We start from the raw sequence: 15,702 nt of genomic DNA, 5'->3' as shown, positions 1-15,702 counted from the left end.
TGCCAAACAACACTTCAGAGTAGCCAGCCTTTTTGTCATTGGAGCACTCCCGCTGGGTACTCCATCATTCTGCGGGCGGACTTCAGTGCTCACATGTGAAATGACAGTGAGACGTGGAAGGACGAGACTGTGAGGAAGGGCCCCACCCAACCAGAACCCAAATGTTGTTCTGTTGTGGGACGTCTTCACAGATTGTCCACAATGAACACCATGTACAGGCATAAGCGTGTCCACGTGTGCATTTGGCACCAGGACACACTATGTCACAATTCAATGATCCAGTTTGTCATCATGACATAGGACTTACTTCCTTCTATTCCATTCATGGCACATACAATGTTGGCTGGGTGAAGGAGTGGACATTGGGGATTCCACTCACCGGTGGAGCAGACTGGAGTCGTGTAGCACTTCAGCGATCACTGGATTTATTTTTTTTAAAAAAACTTTATACAAATGCTGTGCAGAAATGCTTGGAGCAGGCGCACAACGCGGTGTGAGTGCAAGACAGAGACAGGCACAATCCTTTCTTTTACCAAAAACAAAAACAAAACAGGAGAACACCCTTGTTTACAGAAATAGAGGTGTGATTTTAGTGCAACTGTTGTGTTTCTCTATGTACCCTGTGATTGGCTGGCAACCAGTTCAGGGTGTACCTTGCTTCCTGCCCAAAGTTAGCTTGGAAAGGCTCCAGTGATCCCATGACGCTTGTGAGGATGTGTTGCTCAGACAATATATGGATAAATACTCTATATATTATAAACAGTATATTTATACAGTATACATAAAAGCCGTCGAGCCGTCAACTTATTGTGGTGAAGGGGTTTGTGTGTCTCGATGATCCTAGGAGCTAAGTTGTCTGGGGCTTCACGCCCCTGGTAGGGTCACCCATGGCAAAAGGTCTTAGGTGATGGATTCGTACAAAGTACGACTCCAAAACCCCTATGACGGGTCCCAATATTGGATCTCGGTTTCCCTTGCCCAGACGCAGGTCACGGGGCCCCCAGGCCTGGAGGTGGGGCTCGGAGGCGAGTGTATGGTGGCCGTGCCTGCACCCATGAACCTTAGCCGGGCACAGCCTGACAGGGTAATGTGGGTAACACTTCTCATGGGGCCATAGGGGTCGGGTGCGATGTGTGCTTGTTGGTGGCAAAAGGCGGGAACCTTGACCTTCTAAACTTCGGCTACAGAAACTAACTCGAGGGACATGGAATGTCACCTCTTTGGCAGGGAAAGACCCTGGTGCGTGATGTCGCGAAGTTACGACTAGATATAGTCGGACAAGCCTCTTCACACCACTTGGGCTCGGGTACCAGTCCTCTTGAGAGCGGTTGGACTCTGTTCCACTCTGCAGTTGCCCACGGTGAGAGACACCGAGCAGGTGTGGGTATACTTATTGCCCTCCCGGCTCAGGGCCTGTATGTTGGGGTTTACCCCTGTGGATGAGAGGATAGCCTCCCTTGGCTCTAATGGTGGGGAAAGATGCCAGTCCAACGTGGCAGGCCCAAATGTATTATGAGAGTCTGCTGGGAATGGCTGGCAGATTCTCTTCTTCTACTTCCTCTTTTCCTTTCGGCTTGTCCCGTTAGGGGTCGCCATTGCGTGTCATCTTTTTCCATCTAAGCCTGTCTTGTAACCTTCTTCTCTAAAACCCACTGTCCTCATGTCCTCCCTCTCAACATCCATCAACATTTTCTTTGGTCTTCCTGTCGCTCTTTTGCCTGGCAGCTCCATCCTCAGCATCCTTTTACCAATATACTCACTCTCTCGTCTCTGAACATGTCCAAACCATCTAAGTCCGCTCTCTCTAACCTGGTCTCCAAAACATCCAAATTTGGCTGTCCCTCTAATGAGCCCGTTTCTAATCCTATTGAGCCTATTAACACCAAGCGAGAACCTCAAAATTTTAATTTCTGCGACCTCCAGTTCTGCTTCCTGTTGTTTCTTCAGTGCCACTGTCTCTAAGCCGTACATCATGGCCGGCCTCACCATTGTTTTATAAACTTTGCCCTTCATCCTAGCGGATCCTCTTCTGTTGCATAGAACACCAGACACCGTGTCTGTTCCACCCAGCTTAGACCTGTTTCTTCACCTCTTTACCACAGTCTCCATTGCTGTGTATTGTTGACCCCAAGTATTTGAAGTCCTCCACCCTCGCTATCTCTTCTCCCTGAAGGGTCACTCCTCATCCTCCGCCCCTCACATTCATGCCCATAGATTCTGTTTTACTTCGACTAATCTTCATACCTCTCCTTTCCAGTGCATGCCTCCATCTTTCTAATTGTTCCTCCTCCTGCTCCCTCCTTCCATTGCAGATCACAATATCATCTGCGAACATCATAGTCCAAGAGATTCCAGTCGACCTCATCTGTCAGCCTATCCATTACTACCGCAAACAGAAAGGAACTCAGCGCAGATCCGTGATGCAGGCCCACCTCCACCTTAAATTCTTCTGGCACACCAACGGCACATCTCACCGCTGTTCTGCTGCCCTCATACATGTCCTGTACTATTCTAACATATTTTTCTGCCACACCAGACTTGTGCATCCAGTACCGCAGTTCCTCTCTTGGTACTCTGTCATAGACTTAATATAGGTCTACAAAGACACAATGTAGGTCCTTCTGACCCTGTACTTTTCAACGAGCATCCTCAAGGCAAATAACGCATCTGTGGTACTCTTTCTCGGCATGAAACTGTTGCTCGCAGATACTTACTTCTGTCCTGAGTCTAGCCTCTACTACTTTTCCCATAACTTCAATGTGTGGCCCATCATCTTTATTCCTCTATAGTTTCAACAGTTCTGAACATCGCCTTTGTTCTGAAAAATGGGGACTAGCACACCTTTCCGCCATTCTTCTGGCATCTTCTCTCCTGCTAGTATTCTATTGAATAAGTTGGTCAAAAACTCCACAGTCACCTCTCCAAATTTATTCCATACCTCCACCAGGATGTCATCAGGACCAACTGTCTTTCCATTTTTCATTCTGTTCAGTGCCTTTCTCACTCCCCCCCCTACTAATCATTGGCACTTCCTGGTCATTCACACTTTTCTCTTCAATTCTACCTTCTGTCGCATTCTCTTCATTCATTAACTCCTCAAAGTACTCTTTGATGGAAAGAGACTGGGACCAGTCAATACATTACCATCACTATCCTTAATCATCTTTACTTGCTGTACATCCTTGCCATTTCTATCCCTCTGTCTGGTCAACCTGTAGAGATCCTTTTCTCCCTCTTCTGTATCCAACCTGGTGTCCTCAGTCCTCTCCACTGTCTCATTTCTTGGATGACTTCCTGTATTTTGGGGTTTCACCACCAAGTCTCCTTCTCCCCTTTCCTACCAGAAGGCACCCCAAGTACTCCCTTGCCTGCCTTTCTGAGTACTTTGGCAGTAGTATTCCAGTCTTCCGGGAGATCTTCCTGTCTATCTAGAGCCTCTCTCACCTCTTTCCGAAAGACCACACGACATTCATTCTTCCTCAACTTCCACCACCTGATTCTCTGCTCTACCTTTGTCTTCTTAATCTTCCTACCCGCTACTAGAGTCATCCTACACACCACCATCCTATGCTGTCAAGCTACACTCTCTCCCACCACAACCTTACAATCAGTAACCTCATCCCCTGCCAGAAGGAATTTCAACTCCCACCTCCGAAAGAACTTTGCTCAAGTTCCAGGGGACGCGGGGGACATTGAGTCTGAGCGAACTATTGTTAGATTTAAACCCAACCGCTGGATGAATTAAACAAATGAAGGGACAAGAGAGGTCTTCAATTTGGCTCTAGAGGAGAAACGGGTTTGACTGACCAGCTGCAACGCCAACACCTGCTCTGAGTCAGTCTTACTAGTGTCCCCCTTTTTATTAGTTTCTCAAAAAAAGGGTCACAAGATCAAAAAACAAATGGAGGAATAGATGACATTACCAATACAAAGACAAATACTCAGATAAACATAAAAATGGTGCAAGGATGATAGAAACAAATTCATGATAAAAAAATAAATCTAACAACTATTTTCTGCGCCTCCATTGCTGAGGCGGCCGACCGGAGCTGTGGCCGTAAGGTGGTTGGTGCCTATTGTGGCAGCAATCCCCGAACACGTTGGTGGACACCTACAGTGAGGCATGCCTTCAAGCTGAAGAAGGAGTCCTATCAAGGGCTTTTTGGCCTGTGGGACTCCCGAGGCAGCTGATGGGAACTGGCTGGCTGGGCAGAATCCAGCTTTGGTGGTTGCTAAGACAAAAACTGTACTGTCCTACCAAACATGCACATCACGTTTTTAGCATGCATGGTAGCGTGTGTTTCAGCATGCATGAAAGCTACCGTAAGATGGCAATCATGAAGCAGTGAAGATCAATTGCAATTTTACATTTGAAAGCGGAAAAAGCTTACATCCCCCCACAAACTGACGCCATTGTCAAGTCACAAGTGAACATGTAGTTCACACTCATGGTGTCACATCAAAACTAAAATTATCATACCACAGCAAAGAAAATAGCTTAATTGGCAAATAATAAAAGAGATACAAAGACTGGAGAAATAATTGACAAAAAACATGCACTTTAAACACCATTTATATCCAGCATGATTTGCAGCGGTGGATGTAAATAGAGTTTGAAGGTGGGAGAGTGAGTGTGGCCAAGCAGCAGCTCATTGTTGAGAGTTCAGTGTGTTGCCGAAGTGTTCAATAAAAAGAGTCTAAAAGAACCCAGTGGGTGACCACTTTTCCTGATTGCGTATATCCTCCAGCGCATTATATTCACACTCATGGTGCCACATCAAAACTAAAATTATCCCACCATACCAAACAATCGCATAACTAGCGAATAATAAAACACACAACACAATGATTGGGGAAATAACACACAAAACGTGCACTTTAAATGTTATTTACATCCTTAGTAGTGTCACAAACCATGCTTGGGCCACTCAGAGTATGCTGGGAGTGTTCCCATGCTTCGATTCTTCTGCTCACAAATGTAAAATTGAAATTGTTCCTCATTACCTCGTGAGCCCAACCCTGTGGTAGCATACATGGATGCTAACACATGCATCCTATCTATATTGTAACCAGTGTAGGGATTTGCGAGTTTGGAGCCTATGCGTGTTCACGAGTCGAGGAAGATATTACCAATGATTAGGAAAAGTTAACAGCAAAAGGATTTATTACAAATGAATGTGCAGTACAGATGTCCGGGTCTTATCGAGGTATCTGCCACACACGAGACGTGTGTCTTCTGGCAGAATAGCCAAAGAAGAAGACAAAAGCTGCCCAGTAACACAAGGTTTTTATATGTATGGGTCCGTGGTAGAAGTGGCTGACCCTAACCACTCCCACCCCCACCCCACCTCGCTGCAGTCAGATCCTGGGCCGGGATGGTAACTTTTTGCTCCTTATCTGGTGTCGTTCGTCTCCACGGCAACTCCTGAGATAGGAGGATGGCGCTAGATGCTTTTCTGCGTACAAAGATCAAGGACAACCACCGGCTCCACAACACATCCTTGTCTGATTAGCAAATGGGCAACATTTTATCCGTTGATTAAAAGGTTATATTTAAGCAAATAATGAAAGTGCAATGAAAGTAAAATAGTCTTCACCAGCCTGGTTGTACATTAATGAAGTAGTCACACAAAAAATATTGACAGAATGTGTCACTCTTTCCACACATAAGGCACGCTGTCCATTTGAGAAATTAATGCTTTTAAGTGCAACTTGGAATCGCGGGCATCCGGTGTAAAACTGGACCAAACAAAAATGAGCATTCGTCAAAAAAAATACCATATCTGATCAGTCGTGGCCATGGTTAACAACACCCGCCCCGGCACCATTAACCTGCAGGGCTACTGTGGGTCGAAGAAGAGAAGGAAACCAGATTCATCGGCAGAAGAGGAATGCACAATGCCTACAACTGAGTGTAGGGACTTTGAATGTTGGGACTAACACGGGAAAAGCTCAGGAGTTGATTGACATGATGAATAGGAGTAAGGTTGATATATTGTAACTCCAAGAGACCAGATGGAAAGGTAGTAAGGCTAAAGTTTAGGAGCAGGGTTTAAAATATTTGAACAGGGATTAGATGGGAAGAGATATGGAGTAGGCATTATTTTAAAGGAAAAACTGGCAAAGAATGTTTTGGAAGTGAAAAGCATATCAGATAGAGTGATGGGGCTGAAATTGAGGGGGTTGTGGATAATTAGATTAGTTGAAAGAGAAATTGTGGAAGGAAGTAAATGAAATGGTTCTGAGCATCCCAGATAGAGAGAGCGTTGTGATTGGTGCAGATTGTAATTGATATGTTGGTGAAGGAAACAGGGGTGATGAAGAAGTGACGGGTAAGTACAGCATCCAGGAAAGGAACTTTAATGGTGGTGGACTTTGAAAAAAGGATGAAAATGGCAGTCGTGAACACTTTTTTTCCAAAAGAGGCAGGAACATGGAGTGACTTACAAGAGCAGAGGTAGAAGCACGCAGGTGGATTATATTTTGTGCAGACGATGTAATTTGAAGGAGGTTACTGACTGTAAAGTAGTGGTAAGAGAAATTGTAGCTCGACAGCATGAGATGGTGGTGGGTAAGTTGCCTCTGGAGGTGGGTAGGACAATTAAGAAGACAAAGGTAGAGCAGAGAACAATGTGGTGGAAGCTGAGAAAGCAAGAATGTTGTGTGAACTTTCAGAAAGAGGTGAGACTGCCTCTCGATGGACAGGAGGAGCTCCCGGAAGACTGGACTACTTATCCATGGCCGCTCACTTGTTGTTAAGGTGGTCTGCAACGCAGGCCAGGCAGACTCCTGAGTAATCTCTTGGTGCTGTTGCGTCTCTCTTTTTACATTTCCCATATCTTTGGACGTGACTCCCAGTAAATTCCAGCGAGAGCTGCTGGAGGGTCCATTATCGTTTCCACAGTCCACGTCTGTCCTCACTGTTGAGGTCGGTGGCTATTAGCCATTAGTCTATTAGCACACTTCTGCTCACCATTTTGAGATATCGGTAGAGTAGTTTCATTCCCCGACTGTCCATTTACATCCACATGGACTTCAAGATGACACATTTTTTATTCCAGAATTCACACCCTCTGTAGCAGTCCATGATAGTCCTCTGTAGAGAAGGGAGGCATTGTGACAGCCGGTCTTGTTGCTAACACCGGGCTTGTGCTAATTAGCAGGCCACGCTCAAGTAACAACAACTGATTATCCACAGAAGAAGAAAAATACAGTCCCTCAGATTTAAGAGTATCCAGGAGTCACTGCTTCTAAAAAAAAAAAAAAAAAATAGAAGAAAAACAAGCTCATCAGCAAGAAAAAAAAATGTAAACAGAGGCAAAGCAAGAGAAAGAAAAAAAGCATCTGCACTGTACGAGAAGCATGAGAGAAGGATGCAGTGATGTCCAGAAGAGTTGTATTTCTGGCATTTTTGTTGGTTTCCTATTCCTGCGAAATCACTTCACTGCTTTGAGTTACCATAATGAAACCACATTTACCATAAGGCACAATGTCTCAGCTTTCAGAAACCATTGGAATTTTTCACATGGAGCACATGATGGTGACGTAATTACGGTATTAAAAAGAATGCATGCGCAAGTGTGCCGTCACTGCGACGGCCGTGAATAATTGGAAGCCAACTTGACAGCTTGCTGAAACACACAGCTACGTGCACTTGAGCAGTGACACGTCAGAAAAGTCCAGGATTGGTCAGTCCGACTGACAGTCAGTCGATGCGATCAACGTATTGGGCACACCTGAATGAAGCAACGGGATGGATGATTTGCTGACGGCTTTTTTTTTCCTTTTGTTTTTTTGTCACACGACCAGCAATACCTTTGCGATCGATGCATTGAGGACCCCTGCTTGAGATTAATGCTCATATTTGTTTGGCAAAGTTTTAAAGTGGGCCTGTCAGGAAATGGATTATTTTTGGGATATTATTAAGGAAAAACCCACAGCCAATATGGTCCCATGTGTTTTTTTTTTCCACCACAAAACAGGATTTTAAGATATACAGCTTTTTGTAACTCCTGGCATGAAAATCTTCTCAGGGATTTGTTTTCGAGAAGAAGCAGGAAGTGACGTAAAGGATAGCGGGGCCCCCTAGTGGAGTAATTAGTTTTTATTAGTTTTACCTCCGGGAAGGTAGATCATTGTTCCTTCGTGTTAGCCAAAATGCCGGCTAATTGCATTGCTGGACATTGCTTGAACACTCGGGAGAATGGAAATTATCCTTCATAAGTTTGAAAGAGACCCTGTTCGTTGTGTAAAATGGATTGTACGGGTGCAGAGGACGAGAGCTTTGTGGGTTCCAAATAACAGGTAGGTGTGTATACAGCAACAAAAAAAAGTAATAGCTTGGGGCAGACCACGTAATCGGTCTCTCATAATGTAACAAAAGATACGCATATGAAGTGTGTCGATGTGCACATACAGCTACTAAAAAAAATAATAGTTTTGGGCTGGCCACGTAATCGGTCCCTCTCATAACGTAACAAAAGATCCGCATATGAAATGTGTCGATGTGCGCGTCGCTCAGCCAACAATGTCTGACTCAGCCTCTTCTCAATAGTGTTCATCGCGTACTGCGGCGGCTTTGAACATACTCCTAAATGCAGTATGGCTCGACTCCATCTCCTCCTTATATGCCCCCACGGCACAGAAAATCAGCCACACCGGCTGAGGCGCCGCGTTTGGCGGTCACAGGTTCTGCGAAGGCTGCGCGTCGGGCTTTGCGACGTGGGCGGCTCTGAAGAACCCAGTGTAATACTGCCCTGGTAACTTCATTTGGTTGTGTGGTGTTGTCCTTTTCGAAAAGAGCTTCCGTGTCAGAAGGGGCGTTGGAAAAATCCGAATGTCTTTGTTGTTCGGCTTCCATAGTAGCAGGAACTGCGCGTTTTCAACGGCGGAAGTGACGATGACGTCAAGGACAGAGGACGCAACTAATTTGGCGACCACTTGGATGTCGAGGGACACTCAATTGCGCAACTTTGCGCATGGTTTACGCACAATCCACTCACATTTGTTTTTTCGTATAGACATTGAAGTGACTACTGTTAAATGTTACTGTTAAATACTAAATGCAGCCCTATGGGCGCATAAACCAGTGCAATCTGTAGGCCGGTCCCAAGACCGGATAAATGCAGAGGCTTGCGTCAGGAAGGGCATCCGGCGTAAAAACTGTGCCAAACAAATATGAGCGTTCATCTAAAGAATCCCATACCGGATCGGTCATGGCCCGGGTTAACAACGCACGCCCCTGGCACTGCTAACCTGCAATTTCGGTGGAAATTCAGCTACTGTGGGCCGAAGACAAAGAAGATGAGGGAATAGGATCCATCGTCAGAAGAAAAAGAGGAATGCACAGAGTTTACAACTGAGCGTAGGGACTTTGAATGTTGGGACTATGACAGGAAAAGCTCAGGCGCTGGTTAACATGATGATTAGGAGAAAGGTTGATATTCTGTGCATCCAAGAGAGCAGGTGGAACGGTAAGTAAGGCTAGAAGTTTAGGAGCAGGGTTTAAATTATTCTACCATGGAGTAGATGGGAAGAGAAATGGAGTAGGGGTTATTTTAAAGGAATAGCTGGCTAAGAATGTCTTGGAGATGAAAAGAGTATCAGATAGAGTGATGAGACTAAAATTTGAAATTGAGGGTTTTATGTATCATGTGGTTAGCGGCTATGCCCCACAGGTAGGATGTGACCTACAGTTGAAAGAGAAATTCTGGAAGGAACTAGATGAAGTAGTTCCGAGCATCCCAGACAGCGAGAGAGTTATGATTGGTGCAGATTGTAATGGACATATTGGTAAAGGAAACAGGGGCGATGAAGAAGTGACGGGTAAGTACGGCATCCAGGAAAGGAACTTTGAGGGACAGATGGTGGTGGACTTTGCAAAAAGGATGGACATGGCTGTAGTGAACACTTATTTCCAGAAGAGGGAGGAACATATAGTGACCTACAAGAGTAGAGGTAGAAGCACCCAGGTGGATTATATTTTGTGCAGACGATGTAATCTGAAGGAGATTACTGACTCTAAAGTAGTGGTAGGGGAGAGTGTAGCTCAACAGCATAGGATGGTGGTGGGTAGGAAGATTAAGAAGACAAAGGTAGAGCAGAGAACCATGTGTTGGAAGCTGAGAAAGAATGAATGTCGTGTGGTCTTTCGGAAAGAGGTGAGAGAGGCTCTAGATAGACAGGAAGATCTCCCGGAAGACTTGGCTAACACGAAGGAACAACGAGCTACCTTCGCGGAGGTAAAACTAATGGAAACAAACGAGTCCACGAGAGGGTGCCACTGTCCTTTACGTCACTTCCTGTTTCTTCTCCACAACAAATTCCCGAGAGGATTTTCATGGAGGGAGTTACAAAAAGCTGTATACGTCAAAATCATGTTTTGTGGTTAAAAAAAAACACATGGGACCATATTGGCTGTGGGTTTTTCATTAATAATATGCCAAAAATCATCCATTTTATGTCACTTGAGCTTTAAATTTAAATGATGTTCCCCACGAATATCACTTTAACTAAAACAAAACAAAAACATCTCTTTATAATACTGTATATCTTAAATGATGGCAAATTCAGTCGCATCAAATGGGGCAAAAGAAAAAGAAACGTAATTCGTTTACACTTGTGAAGGTAACAGCAAAAGTTGAAAGTGGAGTTTTTGTTGGGCGAAATGTGGACATTCTCATGAATGAAGATTTGATATGAGGCAGGCAGGGGTGTTTTGCATCTCTTACGATTGTGAGTTGCATGGTGGGAACATTCTTTCTTTGTTTTGCTATGCTATCCTCCATTTACTAATAAATGAGTCAATTTGAAAACTGCTTCTAGTGTATATGGGAGGCATCGTGTAGGATATTTGTATGGTCATGCTATTGCTTGCGTGCATTTGATTTATCAAACGGGATCAAACGTCTTCGCCGGTTATGTTGGATTACTGAAACATGTGCCAGGGTTAGGTTGGGATACCGGTAGAGGTATGGAAGCAATTTGGAGAGATGGCTGTGGAGTTTTTGACCAACTTATTCAACAGAATACTAGCAGGCGAAAAGATGCCTGAAGAATGGAGGAAAAGTGTTCTAGTTCCCATTTTTCAGAACATAGGCGATGTTCAGAGCTGTGGGGATTATAGAGGAATAAAGTTGATGAGCCACACAATGAAGTTATGGGAAAGAGTAATGGAGGCTAGACTCAAGACAGAAGTAAGTATCTGCGAGCAACAGTATGGTTTCATGCCTCGAAAGAGTATCACAGATGCATTATTTGCCTTGAGGATGCTAGTGGAAAAGTACAGAGAAGGTCAGAAGGAGCTACTTTGTGTCTTTGTGGATCTAGAGAAAGCCTATGACAGAGTACCAAGAGAGGAACTGTGGTACTGCATGCGTAAGTCTGGTGTGGCAGAGAAGTATGTTAAAATAATACAGGACATATATGATGGCAGCAGAACAATGGTGTGGTGTGCCTTAGGTGTGACAGAAGAATATAAGGTGGAGGTGGGACTGCATCAGGGATCAGCTCTGAGCCCCATCCTGTTTGCAGTGGTAATGGATAGGCTGATAGACGGGGTTAGACTGGAATCCCCTTGGACCATGATGTTCGCAGATGATATTGTGATATGCAGTGAAAGCAGGGAGCATGCAGAGGAACAATTAGAAAGATGGAGACATGCACTGGAAAGGAGAGCAATGAAGATCAGCCGAAGTAAAACAGAATATATGTGCGTGAATGAGAAAGGTGGAGGGGGAAGAGTGAGGCGACGGAGAAGAGAGCGCGGGTGGAGGACTTCAAATATTTAGGGTCAACAATCCAGAGCAATGGTGAGTGTGGTAAGGAAGTGACGAAATGGGTCCAAGCAGGTTGAAACAGCTGGCGGAAGGTGTCTGGTGTGTTATGTGACAGAAGAGTCTCTGCTAGGATGAAGGGCAAAGTTTACAAAACAGTGGTGAGGCCGCCATGATGTACGGATTAGAAGAAACTGAAGAAACAACAGGAAGCAGAACTGAAGGTAGCAGAAATGAAGATGTTGAGGTTCTCGGGTTCTCAGGTTGGATAGGATTAGAAATGAGCTCCTTAGAGGGACAGCCAAAGTTAATAGGACTGTTCTCTCAGGTGATTGTAATATTGTTGTAATCCATTTTTATTGTCTTTCTCCAGGGTCCAAGTTGCTGTTCAGATTTTGCTGTGTCCTTTCACTACATTTATGCTGTTCAACTTTACACTTTGGAGTACCTGGCATACCATGTGCGGCCATATGGATACAAATACAGATTTAACTCATATGAGTTTAAATATTGTAATAGCACAACACAATTGTGAAACATTGGATTTTCTGTTTATGCTTTGGCAGAAAACACCATTACGTTTCTTAAAGTTTTGCTAATAAAAGTTCTGCTAATTTATTAAACTCTTTTGACTTACAATCTCTCACAGGTACTATTCCAAAGTTAAAGATTGTGTTTCTTGTCTTGAACATTTTTAGAAAGATCTTTACTTCTGTCAATTAAACACAATACAGAACAATGCACTCTTTAATTGGTTGTTCTGGATACAAATAGACACTGTATCTGAAGGACAATTTCAACAGAAACCTCCTACAAATGGAGCACCTCAGCAATATTGGATTTCTTCATGGCTCTGCTGTCCAATCATCATTTGCTACAAGTAGATGGGAAAATAGCTTGACAGCTCACATTTGTAACACACCAAAACCTTTTTTCTCACAAGTTAAATGCAGATTATCTCTTGCTCACAAAATACATCTTTATTCACACATTATGCTAAACTCCTTATTGTTAAAATTACTTTTTGAATCTCAGATTACTCAGATGTGGTATTTACTGTAGATCGTTAAAAGAGAAAACTTTCCTCTACTAGACAACATGTACTGGACTGGACCGTGTTGCCGTCTGGGTTACTAATTTATTTTTTCTGCATATCTAGAAAAGTTCTAACTAAAACCAACTTGTTATTATTCGTAGCAGTAGTCAATAATTGTCAAGGATGTGCATCTCATAAACGAACACACACACACGCAACACACGCACACACACACACACACACCCACACACACACACAACACACACACACACACTTCCACTACAAACAAGCTGATAACATTCAGGCTAAGAACAGGCAAGAACCGGTTTGATAAGCCCAGAGAAGGAAGAAGGAACTATTGTCTGAAAAGAATGCTCATCTTATGGTTCACACGAGAAGAAGAAGAGAGTTCAGTGTGCTGTCTTCTATATAGCCCTATTCCATCGTTTTGAAATTTTATAATTCCTTCTTCAAGTCATGAATATTCAGATTTTTTTTTTTAATCCGGGTTTTGTATGGGAACAAGAGCACCAATCAAACAAATTGGGACTAAACAGGCCTAAAAAGAAATGTCATTTAATTGTGATACAAATGAAAATGTTTCACGTTGGCTCCTCTGAGGCTCCCTGACAACTGTCCACCTGGTTGTGGCCACGGGGACCCAATGCTGGGTGCCTAACTCTTCTCCAAGTCAACAAAATAGACTGGTTGGGTAATTTCCCATGCACCTTGACGACCCTGCCGAGGGTGAAGACCGAGTCCACTGTTACACGGCCAGGATGAAAACCACATTGTTCCTCCTTAAGAATCGACTTCCTTTCCAGCACCCCTGAATAGACTTTACAAAGGAGATTGAGGAGTGTGATCGCCCTGAAGTCGGAACACACTCCTTCATCATGGGAAGGCATGTCAGTGTAATTGAGGAGTCTAGAGTCAAGGTCATCAGTGCCCCTTCCTCACTATACACAGTGTTGACGATGCACTGCTTCCCCTCCTGAGACACTAGATGGTGGACCAAAATTTGCAATGAGCCAGCATTTTGGCTAACACGAAGGAACAACGAGCTACCTTCGCGGAGGTAAAACTAATGGAAACAAACGAGTCCACGAGAGGGTGCCACTGTCCTTTACGTCACTTCCTGTTTCTTCTCCACAACAAATTCCCGAGAGGATTTTCATGGAGGGAGTTACAAAAAGCTGTATACGTCAAAATCATGTTTTGTGGTTAAAAAAAACACATGGGACCATATTGGCTGTGGGTTTTTCATTAATAATATGCCAAAAATCATCCATTTTATGTCACTTGAGCTTTAAATTTAAATGATGTTCCCCACGAATATCACTTTAACTAAAACAAAACAAAAACATCTCTTTATAATACTGTATATCTTAAATGATGGCAAATTCAGTCGCATCAAATGGGGCAAAAGAAAAAGAAACGTAATTCGTTTACACTTGTGAAGGTAACAGCAAAAGTTGAAAGTGGAGTTTTTGTTGGGCGAAATGTGGACATTCTCATGAATGAAGATTTGATATGAGGCAGGCAGGGGTGTTTTGCATCTCTTACGATTGTGAGTTGCATGGTGGGAACATTCTTTCTTTGTTTCTGCTATGCTATCCTCCATTTACTAATAAATGAGTCAATTTGAAAACTGCTTCTAGTGTATATGGGAGGCATCGTGTAGGATATTTGTATGGTCATGCTATTGCTTGCGTGCATTTGAGTTATCAAACAGGATCAAACGTCTTCGCCGGTTATGTTGGATTACTGAAACATGTGGCAGGGTTAGGTTGGGATACCGGTAGAGGTATGGAAGCAATTTGGAGAGATGGCTGTGGAGTTTTTGACCAACTTATTCAACAGAATACTAGCAGGCGAAAAGATGCCTGAAGAATGGAGGAAAAGTGTTCTAGTTCCCATTTTTCAGAACATAGGCGATGTTCAGAGCTGTGGGGATTATAGAGGAATAAAGTTGATGAGCCACACAATGAAGTTATGGGAAAGAGTAATGGAGGCTAGACTCAAGACAGAAGTAAGTATCTGCGAGCAACAGTATGGTTTCATGCCTCGAAAGAGTATCACAGATGCATTATTTGCCTTGAGGATGCTAGTGGAAAAGTACAGAGAAGGTCAGAAGGAGCTACATTGTCTCTTTGTGGATCTAGAGAAAGCCTATGACAGAGTACCAAGAGAGGAACTGTGGTACTGCATGCGTAAGTCTGGTGTGGCAGAGAAGTATGTTAAAATAGTACAGGACATGTATGATGGCAGCAGAACAATGGTGAGGTGTGCCTTCGGTGTGACAGAAGAATTTAAGGTGGAGGTGGGACTCCATCAGGGATCAGCTCTGAGCCCCTTCCTGTTTGCAGTGGTAATGAGGTTAGACTGGAATCCCCTTGGACCATGATGTTCGCAGATGATATTGTGATATGCAGTGAAAGCAGGGAGCATGCAGAGGACCAATTAGAAAGATGGAGACATGCACTGGAAAGAAGAGGAATGAAGATTAGCCGAAGTGAAACAGAATATACGTGCGTGAATGAGAAAGGTGGAGGGGGAAAAGTGAGGCCACAGGGAGAAGAGATAGCGAGGGTGGAGGACTTCAAATATTTAGGGTCAACAATCCAGAACAAGGGTGGGTGTGGTAAGGAAGTGAAGAAAGGGGTCCAAGTAGGTTTGAACAGCTGGCAAAAGGTGTCTGGTGTGTTTTGTGACAGAGGAGTCTCTGCTAGGATGAAGGGCAAAGTTTACAAAATAGTGGTGAGGCCGCCATGATGTACGGATTAGAGACGGTGGCACTGAAGAAACAACACGAAGCAGAACTCGAGGTAGCAGAAATGAAGATGTTGAGGTTCTCACTCAGAGTGAGCAGGTTGGATGGGATTAGAAATG

The 15,702-nt window shown here is 44.0% G+C and overlaps 1 protein-coding gene across 2 annotated transcripts in view; it reads left to right on the top strand.

Moving 5' to 3' along the window:
- c1galt1a (core 1 synthase, glycoprotein-N-acetylgalactosamine 3-beta-galactosyltransferase 1a) overlaps positions 1-15,702 on the top strand; it is a 59,426-nt gene that overhangs the window by 21,970 nt on the left and 21,754 nt on the right. The window contains exon 4 of one of the 2 annotated variants that reach the window (XM_061840534.1): positions 12,148-12,509. The exons of the other annotated variant lie outside the window; for it this stretch is intronic. Within the exon in view, the coding sequence (XP_061696518.1) occupies positions 12,148-12,309 (162 nt within the window). The 3' untranslated portion in view covers positions 12,310-12,509. Of the gene's footprint in view, positions 1-12,147; positions 12,510-15,702 lie in introns of those variants that run through there. 2 annotated transcript variants of the gene reach the window in all.

The sequence above is a fragment of the Syngnathoides biaculeatus genome, chromosome 1 (assembly GCF_019802595.1).
Source record: "Syngnathoides biaculeatus isolate LvHL_M chromosome 1, ASM1980259v1, whole genome shotgun sequence".
In the NCBI taxonomy this organism is placed as follows: Eukaryota; Metazoa; Chordata; class Actinopteri; order Syngnathiformes; family Syngnathidae; genus Syngnathoides; species Syngnathoides biaculeatus.
This window is presented reverse-complemented; position numbering and strand designations above follow the sequence as displayed.